General features: G+C 39.5%; 1 protein-coding gene across 2 annotated transcripts in view; it reads left to right on the top strand.

Annotated features, from left to right (window-relative positions):
* The window catches only part of lrrc1 (leucine rich repeat containing 1), a 179,367-nt gene that overhangs the window by 43,319 nt on the left and 122,312 nt on the right, over positions 1–13,736 (top strand). For both annotated transcript variants that reach the window (XM_072560262.1, XM_072560270.1), the window contains exon 2: positions 5,126–5,243. In XM_072560262.1, the coding sequence (XP_072416363.1) occupies positions 5,126–5,243 (118 nt within the window). The remainder of the gene's footprint in view (positions 1–5,125; positions 5,244–13,736) is intronic.

The following is a 13,736-nucleotide window of genomic DNA, read 5'->3' as shown; positions in this document are numbered from 1 at the left end:
GTCCCTCGGCGTTCCCTCCAACAACTTGGCTGCAACCGATGTCAAGCTCACCAGTCTATAGTTTCCTGGCTTGTCCTTAGCACCTTTCTTAAATAGTGGTACTACGTTAGCCAATCACCAGTCTTCTGGCACCTCACCTGTGACTATTAATGATACAAATATCTCGGCAAGCGGCCCAGCAATCACCTCCTGAGCTTCCCACAGAATTCTAGGGTACACCTGATCAGGTCCTGGGGATTTATCTACCTTTCAAGACATCCAGCACCACCACCTCTGTAATAGGGGCATTTTTCAAGATATCACCATCTATTTCCCTACATTGTAAATCTTCCATGTACTGTCCTTCTCCACAGTAAACACTGATGCAAAATACTCATTTAGTATCTCCCCCCATTTTCTGCAGTTCCACACAAAGGCCACCTTACTGATCTTTGAGGGGCCCTATTCTCTCCCTAGTAAGCCTTTTGTATTTGTATTTGTAAATGTATTTAATAACTTCCTTTTGGCTTCTCCTTAACCCTATTTACCAAAGTATCTCATGTCCCCTTTTTGCCCTCCTGATTTCCCTCTTAAGGATACTCCTATTGCCTTTATACTCTTTTAAGGATTCACTTGATCTATCCTGTCTATACCTGACATATGCTTCCTCCTTTTCCTTAACCAAACCCTGAATTTCTCTCTTCATCCAGCATTCCCTACACCTACCAGCCTTTCCTTTTACACTGACAGGAATATACTGATTCTGTACTCTTGCTATCTAATTTCTGAAGGCTTCTCATTTCTCAGCTGTCCTTTTACCTGCTAACATCTGCCCATAATCGGCTTTTGAAAGTTCTTGCCTAATACTTTGAAAATTAGCCTTCCTCCAACTTAGAACTTCAACTTTTAGATCCAGTCTGTCATTTTCCATCACTGTTTTAAAACTAATGGAATTATGGTCACTGGCCCCAAAGTGCTACCCCAATGACACCTCAGTCACCTACCCTGCCTTATTCCCCAAGAGTAGGTCAAGTTTTGCATGTTCTGTTTGTAGGTATGTGTACATACTGAATTAGAAAATTTTCTTGTACACACTTAACAAATTCCTCTCCATCTAAATCCTTAATGCTGTGGCAGTCCCAATCTATGTTTGGAAAGTTAAAATCCCCTAACTGAAATCTTCTTTAAAACTTGTTTCTCAATTTCCCTCTGACTATTAGGGGGTCTATAATGCAATCCCAATAAGATGATCATCCCTTTCTGATTTCTCAGTTTCACCCGAATATCTTCCCTGGATATATTCCTCCCTAAGTACTGCAGTAATGCTATCCCTAATCCAAAACGTCATTCCATCTCTCTCTCTCTCTCTCTTCCCCCCCCCCCCCCCCTGCCTCCGTGAGACCTTCTACCCTTTCTTGTAGCATTTGTATCCTGGAACATTAAGCTGCCAGTCCTATCCATCCCTGAGCCATGTGTCTGTAATTGCTACGATATCCCAGACCCATGTTCCTAACCATGCCCTGAGTTCATCTGCCTTCCCTGTTAGGCCTCTTGCATTGAAGTTGATGCAGTTTAGTTTATCAGTCCTATCTTGTTCGCTGCTTTGTCCCTCCCTGCCCTGACTGTTTGACTTCTGTTCTCAACTGTACCTGTCTCAGACTGATCTCTTTCCTGACTATCTCCCTGGGTCTCTTTTCCCCCCAACCCCCACTTTAGTTTAAATCTGCTTTGGCCTTTTTTTTAAAAGAGATCACATCTTTAATACCTGTGATCGTTTAGTCCTTTTAGCACTATCCTCAAACCTAGAAGAGTCTTGAAAAATTGTGCTGCGTTTTCCACAAATTTCCATGCATATTTCATCAACAAATTAGGATTCATTCATTTGGAGTGAGTGACTTTTCTACTTTGAGTGCACTTCTTTACATCCTTTTATCCTATCCAGTATCATTCCTGCTTCATCCTTTACTGCTATATTAACTGCATCTCTTGTTAATGTGGATGCAATGTACTTTAATGCTTGGATGGATTATCACTGTTGTTGATATCATTCTAAAGTTAAGGTCTTGACAGAATTTTTTTTTGTTCACTGACCATGAACCCCCTCTCTAGTATAACTCCTGTAAGTGTGGTGTAATCAGGCCTCATTTTGTGCAGAAGACTTTAAATAGTAAAGAGATTATTGTAGAAGTGGAATATATTCAAACGGATTTCGCTCTTTCACTCCATTGTCCCTGTTTTTTGTTTTTGTTTGCACTCTAATATACTCTAAATTGAATTGAGCACTTTTATCTGAAATCCTCACATCCTTTTTGACAGAAGTATTAACTAATTTATTTCACAATGGATTTCTGGTGCACAAATAGGTTGTTTAGCCCAACAAGTCCATGCTGGGGTTCATGTTCACTTGCATCTAAATCTTTTTGTATCTAAATGCCCCATTGTAAATACTTATTCCCTTCTCTGCATAGGCTTATCTTATTTTTTTCTTAAATTTATCCATTATATTTGCTTCAAATAATCCCTGTGATTTATAATTTTCATGTGTTTGCTATTCTTTGGGTGAAAGATTTCTTTTGAGTTCCCTTTTTAAATTTCTCAGTGACTACTTTTATTGTCTTCTTGTTCTGCTGTTCTCAACAAATGGAGACATTCTGTCTGTGCACTTTATAAAAACCTTGCACAATTTTAAAGATCTCTAGTAGATTATCCCTTAGCCTTTTTTGTTTTCATGAGACACCTGGGCTTTCTGATCATGTGTACCTATGTATTTCTGGTATCATCGGAAATATCTGATATATCCCCAATAGTGTCTGGCAAGAGAACTGGAGTGTTTAACTTGAAACAAGAAAACATTATCAGAATAATGGAGAGAGTAATTTCAAATGAAAGTGTTGGATCTTGTACGCTGATCTTGCACTATATAATGTCAGAATTATGGTCTTTTAAATTCTCTAAACACAAGTGAAAACTAATCTGATTAGCCCTCTGTGAAAAATATTTCTTTCCAGGGGTTTTGCAGTGAACACAACTCTAAATTCCTCAATTTTTCTTTTCCCTGTTATCATGCTTTTTGTATAGACAAATAATGTAATTGATGCAGTGGTAGTTTTATCGTTGTCTTATGCAGTACTCAAATGTTTTAGCCACGTATGAATGTCTGTTTATGATCCAGAGTAGAATACAGATGTGGTGTCATCTATTAATTAGTGAAAGAGAAATGAAAAGACATCTAGCATCATACTTGAATAAACAAGACTTCAAAATTGAATGGGATGATAATTGGTTTTCATGCAGTGAATTTGACAGAGATATTCAGATAAGTAATGTACATTTTTGCTGCTTTAATTTGGCAGTTTGCTAGTTAACACAGCCTGTTGACATAAAGGATTAATTGTTTCATTGATAGCTCTGAAATTAAATGCACCAAAAATCCATTAAACACAAATCATTTTCGTGTTTAAAAATTAAGTACTGCTTTTTACTAACCCTCTGAAATCTCCAATGGCATTTCGTCAGATTTAGCCACTTTTGATGTTAAACGCTCTTGTATTTATGTAATCAAAGCTTTCACAACAAAGCAAAGAACAAAGGGAAAGACTGTAGAAAGCAGTGGCTTTTGCAGGCTAAAGGGAAAGGAAATAGGACAAAGAAAGAAACAAAACATGTATCTAGAGGAGATATGATTGTCAGGATAAGGGCTGGGCTATTTAAAATTAAGATGAGAAATATTTTGAGTTGATGACAAATGTTTGGAATTCTGTATAACAGAGTGCTGTAGAAGCTTACTGATTGAGCATATTTAAGGTAGAAATCAACAGATGTTTGGAGAGTAATGACATCAAGAGATGTGGTGATAGTGTGGAAAAGTGATGTTGAGGTGAATGAACAGCCATTGTGTAATTAAATGGCAATGCAGGTGCGATTTGGCTGAATAGCCCACGGCTGTTCTTATGTTCCCATAAATATGGTAAAGGAGATGTCAGATACAAGGTAAAATTTAAAAAAAATTGACAGGCTAAGAATATATTGGATTTCAGCAGACAGAGAATTTCAGGAAGAATTAAATACAAGGTGAAAAGAAAATATTACGGTTTAAATTCATGTGATTGTGTCTATTATATATTATTTTTGGCTTGTGTTGCCAATAATAGCAAATTGAGACCAAGCTTCCTAAAGTAGAGTGATACGCTTGTAAGGAACCAGTTTATTCTTGGGAGTATGATTTGGGTGCTCACTATGCTTGATTTCACTCCAAAAGATGGCAAGTATTTGTGAACCAACGGATTTGTTTTTCTCTCGTTGCTCCCTGAAATTGTTGTGCAGTTACATTTACTGTGGTTTGTGTGGTCAAACTTGATGGTTTTATGATTAGGTATCCACCATTGTTTTGATGTTCATTATAACCAGATGTGGTGGGGTCTGCTATTATAAAATAACTTGCTTGAACTTCAAAAGGATTAAGTATTGTATGAACGCAAGAATTGCTGAGGGATTTTCATTTTCAGTTCTTGATTCTGTTACAGGTGTAGCTGAGTAGAGCTTCTTAGTGTATGTCAGACTGAGAGTTTACCAGCACTGACTGAGGGCACAGCTGTCAAGTTTGAACAATTTAATGTAGTGCCTGTTACAGTTTGTGCCCAACATTAGCTGTCTTATGCCCTTAATTCAATGAGTAACTTAAAAACAAAGTCTATTTGCACAGACTTCTGACCGATGAAAAGCAATTTTTGGTTTGTTTTGATTGATCAAGATGTAGTAGGCAGCCACCATGTTCAGTTAAAAGTTTTGTTTATATTAAATCAGGACACTAGATCTTTAAGTCTGTTGAGAAGATTTTAGAGAAACTGGTTAGTTAATGTGTGAATAGGTAATTTAGAATGCCTGCCTGCTAGCATTAGGTCAGCGGCCTAAATTAATTTGATACAATAAATATGGTCAATGAAGGAAGAAAGGTGACCTTCTCATGTTAATTAACTAGCAGTCATTGCCAAGAAGTTTCCATTTATATTGTCCAAAACCCAAAAAAGTTGTCAACTTTAGGGGTTTTGAAAGTTTGCTGATTTGGGTACGAAAGCTTGCAATACTTTTATTGGTTGCAGTTTTGTTTGCCTTTTCAAATTATCCAGAACTTTCTTTTTCATTTCAGCCATTTTTCCAACTGGTGAAGTTACGAAAACTTGGACTAAGTGACAACGAAATCCAGCGACTTCCTCCAGAAATAGCAAACTTCATGCTGTTAGTCGAATTGGATCTGTCTCGAAATGGTAATTTATAAGAATGAGGTTTTTACTTTTAATGATACTGCACTGTTGACAACATTCCCTGAACAGTTAGAATGAGTTAGTCCTTCAGTCTTTACCATCTTCCCAGCTTTCTTGTCTTCATTTCCCTGGTCTAGGTTTTGCTTTTTTTAATCTGTAACTTTTAATTTTTAAGCAGTGCTGGTCATTTATTATAAAGTGACAACACTGTGTTTAACTTCTTGTTATTTTACCTTTCTTTGTCAATGCTAAACAATAAAGTATGTATGTGACCCAGTCTTGGGTGGTGCGGTGGTTAGCACTGCTGCCCCACAGCACCAGGGGCTCTGGTTCAATTCCAACTTCGGGTGAATGTCTGGCATTTGCACATTCTCCCTGTGTTTGCGTGGGTTTCCTTTGGGTGATCCAGCAGTCCTCCCACAATCGAAAGATGTGTGGTTAGGTGAATTGGCCACACTAAATTGCCCATAGTTTTCAGGGATGTGTACGTTAGGCGCATTAGCCAGGGGTAAATGTAAAGTAATGGGGTGCTTGTTTGGATTGGTGAGAACTTGTTGGGCTGAAGTGCCTGTTTCCACACTGTAGGGATTCTTCTTCTAATTCAGATGTCAGATGAAAGTGACTGCTTTTGACCTCAAGGCCATATTTGAATAATTGTATCAAAGAGCCCTGAAACTGAAATCTGAGAGCAGGGGTAAACTCTCTGCAGGTTGTAATTGTGTGTGGCACAAGAGATGATGCTAGTGGTTGTTTGAGGTGAAGGTGAATTATTTCAGAGATGCCCCTGCCCAGCGCCACTAATTTTTTTTTCCTTCAGGATAGAGTCCAAGGCTTGACCTACGAGTACGTGCAGGAGTAGAGAGAGACATGGGGTAATATGTGCGAAAATCATTGACGGTGACAGAGCAGGTTGAGAAATTGGTTAATAAAGCATTCACAATACTGGACCTTATAAATAAGGACATAGGGCACAAAAACAAGGCAATTATGATGAACATCTCAAACCATTGCCTAGGCCCTAGGCTTAATTATGCCATTGAATAGCTGCATGGCATTCTGAAGAGGGAGAGCAGACAGTTAGATTGTGGCTCACATTGAAACCAATGGCAAAGGTAGAAAGAATTGAGAAATAACAAGAATTGAGGGTGCAAAATAGCACATTAAAATGCAATACCTGAAAGTTTGTAATCTCTGGATTATCCTGGTGCCATGTTAGCATAGGTGGAAAACAAGTAAGTGTGTGGCTGAAGAGTTGGAGCAGGAGGGAGAGTTGTTTATTCTTACTGAGAAGGTAGAACCTGTACAAGTCCAAATTGTTGCACCTGAACGAAAGTGAGACCAGGATCTTCGAGAAAGATTTGCTTGTGTAATTAGTGAGGGTTTAAACTAAGTTGGTAGGGGGATTGGATAGGCAATGGAGATGCAGTAGGGGGTGAGTATATAGGAAAGTTTAGAAGAACCAAGTCTGTCTGGAAGACAGTGCACATATAATTAAGCTAAGGCACAAGGGAGAATGGCATGTTTGGATAGTATGTATTTTAATGCAAGGAGCTGAAAATGTGTTGCTGGAAAAGCGCAGCAGGTCAGGCAGCATGCAAGGAACAGGAGAATCGATGTTTCGGGCATAAGCCCTTCTTCAGGAAGTCTTGCAAGAAAGGCAGATGCATTGAGAGTATTGATTAATGCATGGTGATATGATGTCATTGCTATCACATATGTTGAGGGAGGGACTGGGCTTGCAGCATAGTATTTTGGAGCTGTGTGTGTATGTGCACATGGTAGACCCACTGCATTAAAGAGTATTAATGTGGAAAGAATAGATCAATAAATATGGGAAAATTTTAATCTTGTAGTTTTGGTCAATCAAGTTGGAAGGCTGGCTACAACATTATTAATAGCATCAATTAGGGAGAGTTTCATGGAGCCAATTAATGAACCGACTATTGTGGATCTTGATAAATGATTTCTGAGTAAACAATCCTCTGGAATTAGTGACCATAATATGGTAGAATTTAATATTCAGTTTGAGGGTCAGAAACAACTGTTTAAATACAGGGAATGACAATGAAATGAGGATAAAGCTAGCTAAAGTGGACTCAAATTAGCAGGAATGACAGGAAGCAAGCAGTAACAAACATTTTAAGGAGGTATTTCGTGATTCTTCGTAACAAAATATATCTTATTAAAGAGGAAAGGGATGGTCGAAACATCTTCCACTATAAAGACTAATGCAAAATATCTGTTTAACTCTTCTGCCATTTCCTCATTCCCCAAAACTATCTCTCCAGGTTCATTTTCTGTGGGGCCTCTATTCACTTTGATCTCTCTCTTCCTTTTAAAGAAGCTTATTATCGGTTTTTATATTCCTCACTATTCTCCCTTGACTGAATTTGGGGCTATCACTGATTTTTTTTTGCCTCCTTATATGCTTTTTTTTAATTTCAACTTTATATTCTCCTTAAAATCCATGGTTAGGCATGATTGGTTCATCATTTTCTCAGAATCTTAAAATCTTAGGTATTTTAGGTTGGCAACCTGTAACCCATAGGATTCCACATGCATCACTGCTGGGACTGCAACTGTTTACAATATAAATGACTTGGAGGAAGGAAGCAAATGCACTGCAGCCAAATTTGCAGACCGCACAAAAGTTGGTGGAAAGGCAGGTTGGATGAGGAATGCAACAGTGTACAGAGAGATATTGATCAATTATGTAAGTGGGCAAAAAATCCCCAAAAGGAGTATAATGTGGGAAAATGTGAAGTTGTTCATTTTGGAAATGAGAACAAAGGAGCAGAGTATAATTTAATGGAGAAAAGCTGCAGCACAAAGGGATTTGTGCATGAAACACAGAAAGCTCGCACACAGGTCATCAGGAAGACTAATGGAATGAAGGAGTTTGAAGAATAAGAGCAAAGAAGCCTTACTACAAGGTGCTGGTGAGACCATTTCTGCAGTACTGTGAACAGCTTTGGTCCCCTTGTATCATTTCATTGCAGGCAGTTCAGAGAAGGTACAACTGGCTGATCTCTGGATGGAGGAATTGTGTTTTGAATAAATATTAAACAGGTTAGGATTCTGTTCAATGGACTGTTCATATACATTGTGTAGTGTTCAGCAGACCGCCTCCAACAAAGGATTGACTAACTGTTTCTGTGTGGTGTTCTCCTAGCACAATCAACCTAAATGTTGCTATTGTCTAGAAACTCCGTTTAGGTGATTGTCAGTCCATTTGCCCACAAATGTTGTCTGTTACTGGGTGAAATCCTGGAAATCTTGACCTAACAGCATTTTGAATATTTTTACAATCTGTACTGGTGATCCAAGAAAGTGAACTATCATCTTTTAGGAGCAATCAGGAACAGGCAACAAATGCTAGCCTTGCCATTGGTGCCTATATCCCAACACTTTAAATTAAAAATAAAACTCAATTTCATTGCAGTTTTATTTTAGGATTACGATGTATATATTGCAGACTATTAGAGCTCATAAGTGTTGATTTTGTATTTTTAATATTGGAAGAACTGTTATTCTTTCTATATTATTGGCTCAATGCATGTATTCTTCTAGTAATGAACCTGAACTTTGGCATTTTGGGGCACGACAAGTTGTTATGCTAATAATAATAATAATAAATTTAATGTGACATAGCTTGGCCTGCGTATTATTATTTGTGAACTTTGGAATAATGTGGTGGCTTCACTTGCCCTACTTCAGCCAACTCAGCATTGCTTCTTTGTTTTACTGGAAGCTTTGATTGGGAAATTGAGAAAGTTCCACTGTGTTGTGTGTCAGAAATATCCTTCCATGCCACTGAAATCATGTTTTTCTCAGTCTTTGTTGGTGTAGTTGAAATCTCCTAATACCATTGCTCTATTTTTATAGATCCTTGAAGTTTGGAGATGGATTTGCATGTCTCAGTATGCACTGGTACTCAGTTTTTCCAGCTGTTGCTCTGCTTCTATACTCAAGCCAGAGACTCCATCCATAAATTATCTTGTAAAATCCTTTATATTTAGAAGTGTAACACTATCATGAATGCTAACATGTCACTGTATCTCTTTTCTCTTTTACCATTCTTCAGTGCTTGCTATCAAGGATGTTAATGACTAAGTTTACTTTGGTCATATGTAATGTCCCTGTTAATGCAACTACATTACAATTCCATTTAGCAATTGTGCAAATGAGTTATCAACCTTATTCACTAGACTGTGAATATTGAAGTACAGTTTGTTGCTTTATTTGTCACTTTTTTGCTATTTCCATACTTTGATTTTTGCAATTCTTAGAATATTTCTAATTTTTCCACTGTATCATAGAATCATACAATCCCTACAATGTGAAAATAGGCCATTCGGTCCAGCAGGTCCACACTGACCCTCTGAAGAATACGCCCAGACCCATTCCCTAATCCCTATTACTATTACACTTCCCCTGACTAATGCATGTAAGCTACACATTCTTCATAACTATGGGCAATTTAGCATGGCCAATTCACCTAATCTGCATATCTTTCCTCTGGGAATATCTGTCCTCTGATCTCATGTCTATTATACTGTGTTTCCCTTCCTGAACAGTACTAGTCAACTACTTTGTGAGAACGTTGGTCCCAGTTTTGTTTAGGTGCAGCCGAACCATCTTGTATAGGCACCCTTGTCCACAGGACCAGTATCAGTGTTTTAAGAAACCATCCCCCCTCCTGTATCACTTCTCGAATCTTGCATTTATATGCACTTTTTCATGTTTCCGTATTCACCACATTTGGTATTGGGAATAATTAGAGTCATAGAGATGTACAGCATGGAGACAGACGCTTCGGTCCAACCCGTCCATGCTGACCAGATATCCCAACCCAATCTAGTCCCACCTGCCAGCACCCGGCCCATATCCCTCCAAACCCTTCCTATTCATATACCCATCCAAATGCCTTTTAAATGTTGCAATGGTAGCAGCCTCCACCACTTCCTCTGACAGCTCATTCCATACATGTACCACCCTCTGAGTGAAAAAATTGCCCCTTAGATCTCCTTTATATCTTTCCCCTCTCGCCCTAAGCCTATGGCCTCTAGTTCTGGACTCCCCGACCCCAGGGAAAATACTTTGTCTATTTATCCTATCTATGCCCCTCATGATTTTGTAAATCTCTATAAGGTCACCCATCAGCCTCCAACGCTCCAGGGAAAACAGCCCCAGCCTGTTCAGCCTCTCCCTATAGCTCAAATCCTGCAACCCTGGCAACATCCTTTTAAATCTTTTCTGAACCCTTTCAAGTTTCACAACATCTTTCCAATAGGAAGGAGACCAGAATTGCACGCAATATTTCAATAGTAGCCTAACCAATGTCCTGTACAGCTGCAACATGACCTCCCAACTCCTGTACGCAATATGCTGACCAATAAAAGAAAGCAAACCAAATGCCTCCTTCATTATCCTATCTACTTGCAACTCCACTTTCAAGGAGCTATGAACCTGCACTCCAAAGTCTCTTTGTTCAGCAGCACTCCCTCGGACCTTACCATTAAATGTATAAGTCCTGCTAAGATTTGCTTTCCCAGAATGTAGCACCTCACATTTATCTGAATTAAACTCCAAGTGCCACTTCTCAGCCCCTTGGCCCATCTGGTCAAGATCCTGTTGTAATCTGAGGTAACCCTCTTCGATGTCCACTACACCTCCAATTTTGGTGTCATCTGCAACCTTACTAACTGTACCTCTTATGCTCGCGTCCAAATCATTTATGTAAATGACAAAAAGTAGAGGACTCAGCACCGATCCTTGTGGCACTCCACTGGTCACAGGCCTCCAGTCTGAAAAACAACCTTCCACCACCACCGTCTGTCTTCTACCTTTTTGAGCCAGTTCTGTATCCAAATGGCTAGTTCTCCCTTTATTCCTTGAGACCTAATCTTGCTAACCAGTCTTCCGTGGGGAACCTGGTCAAATGCCTTACTAAGTCCATATAGATCACGTCTACTGCTGTGCCCTCATCAATCCTCTTTGTTACTTCCTCAAAAAACTCAATCAAGTTTGTGAGGCATGATTCTTTTTATGTTTTCCGAGTACTTAAATATTGGCTTGAAAGCCTTCAATTTTACTTCGCATGATATTGGTTTCAACATATAATCATAGAGTTCTATGCCACAGACACAGACCTTTTGGCACAAACTGGTCCATGCTGTCCAATGTATCCACCCTTGCTAACAATATTTCCATGCATCTGGCCCATATGCTTTGGAACCTTTCGTATCTATGTATTTGTTCAAATGCTTTTTAAATGTTGTTAGTCTACCTGCCTCTACCACTTCCACTGGGAGCTCATTCTATATGCGTTCCACCCTCTGCTTTTAAAAAAAAAAGTTGCCCCGCAGGTTCCCTTTTATTCTTTCCCCCTCTAACCTTAAACTGATGCCCTGTAGTCCGCGATTCCCAATTCTGGGGAAAAGACTGAGTGCATTCAACCCTATCCATGCCCCTCATGATCTTGTATACTTCTACAAGATGATCCCCCCCACCCCCAACCAAGTCTCCTAAGCTCAAATGAAAAAAGGCTACTTGTCTAACCTCTCCCTATAACTCAGAGACCAGTGGGTCCTGGCAACACCCTTGTAAAGGTCTTCTGCACCCTTTCCAATTTAATAATATCCTTCCTATAGCGAGGTGACCAAAACTAAACACAATACTTCAAGTGTGGCCTCACCAATGTTCTGTACAACTGCAAGATAACTTCCCAACTTCAATACTCCGTGCCCTGACTGATGGAGCCCAGTGTGCCAAAAGCCGCCTTATACCATAAATTCTGGCTGTTCCATTTACCTTCTCAGAAAATCAAATATATATCCTTATCCTAATACCAGAGAGGCAGTGTTTCATTTGTAAATCAAATTTGCATTTACAGAAAAGCCTGAGCATGTCCCTGACTTTTCAATCCCTGATAACTGCTGTAATTATACTTTTCTCTTTCTGTCTATGCAGTCAGATTTCCCATGGTGTTGAGTGTTTGATTTCACATGCACATATATAAGTTTGTGGGGTGAAATTATACTTGCAGAATTGCAATTTTTGGGCAAAATAAAATGTATGAATCCATGTAAGAGTTTGTAAATCTGTTTTTTAAATTAGATTTAGTCTGAATATTGTAGCGCAGACAGTTTTGCACAGGGCAGCTCACACCTTCAGTGCGTTATCTGGGCTGCCATAACATCATTTATCAAGTTCACTTGAGAATGTAACTTTAAAAAAAATTCTGCGATTTACAAATGAAAGAACTGAAACCAACATGTTCATTCTGAAACATGCAAGACTTAATAACAATCCAGGCGTTTTCAATATATGATTTCATTTACATCATACTGTAAACTTTTGCTATAAATTCTGTGTCTTATAGTCCACAACCACATGATGAAGGAGCAACACTCTGAAAGCTAGTACTTCCAGATAAACTTGTTGGACTATAACCTGGTGTTGCGTGATTTTTAACTTCGTACACCTGAGTCCAACACTGCATCTCCAAATCTTAATTTTTCTTGTTATTACTGAAGAGCCATCAATGTCCCTGGTATTTAAACTGAAAACTGATGTCTGCACTGCCTGCGCCTTTCTCCTACTTTCTGTTGGACCCCTGACATAGAGTCAGAGAGTCATAGAGATGTGCAACATGGAAACAGACCCTTCGGTCCAACCCGCATGCCGACCAGATATCCCAACCCAATCTAGTCCCACCTGCCAGCACACGGCCCATATCCCTCCAAACCCTTCCTAGTCACATACCCATCCAAATGCCTCTTAAATGTTGCAATTGCACTAGTCTCCACCACTTCCTCTGGCAGCTCATTCCATACATGTACCAACCTCTGTGTGAAAAAGTTGCCCTGTAGGTTTCTTTTGTATCTTTCCCCTCTAACCCGAAACCTATGCCCTCTAGTTCTGTACTCCCTGACCCCAGGGAAAAGACTTTGCCTATTTACCCTATCCATACCCCTCATAATTTTGTAAACCTCTATATGGTCACCCCTCAGCCCCTCAACTTCCTGCATCTTTTAGTAACTGTGAGGTGACCACTTCTGGAATGTAAGTGGCTGGAAATTCTCAGACTTAGAGATTCACAAGTCCCTCTCGAACTCAAGCTAGAACTCTAGCAAGGAAATTAGAATCCTGACAGTGTGGAAGCAGGCCCTTCGGCCCAACAAGTCCACACTAACCCTCCAAAGAGTAACACACACAGACCCATTCCCTATTATCCTATATTTACCCCTAACTAATGCACCTAACCTACACATCCTTGAACACTATCGGCAATATAACATGGCCAGTTCACCTAACCTGCACGTCTTTGGATTGTGGGAGGAAACCCAAGCAGACATGGGGAAAATATGCAAACTACACACAAAGTCAGTGAAGGGTGGAATCGAATCCAGGTACCTGTCGCTGTGAGGCAACAGTGCTAACCACTGAACCACTGTGCTGCCTCTAGCAACTAGCAGTATTTCTTCCATCCAT

Source organism: Chiloscyllium punctatum, chromosome 3 (assembly GCF_047496795.1).
Source record: "Chiloscyllium punctatum isolate Juve2018m chromosome 3, sChiPun1.3, whole genome shotgun sequence".
In the NCBI taxonomy this organism is placed as follows: domain Eukaryota; kingdom Metazoa; phylum Chordata; class Chondrichthyes; order Orectolobiformes; family Hemiscylliidae; genus Chiloscyllium; species Chiloscyllium punctatum.
The sequence above is the reverse complement of the archived record's forward strand: the minus strand, read 5'-3'. Positions and strand labels throughout refer to the sequence as shown.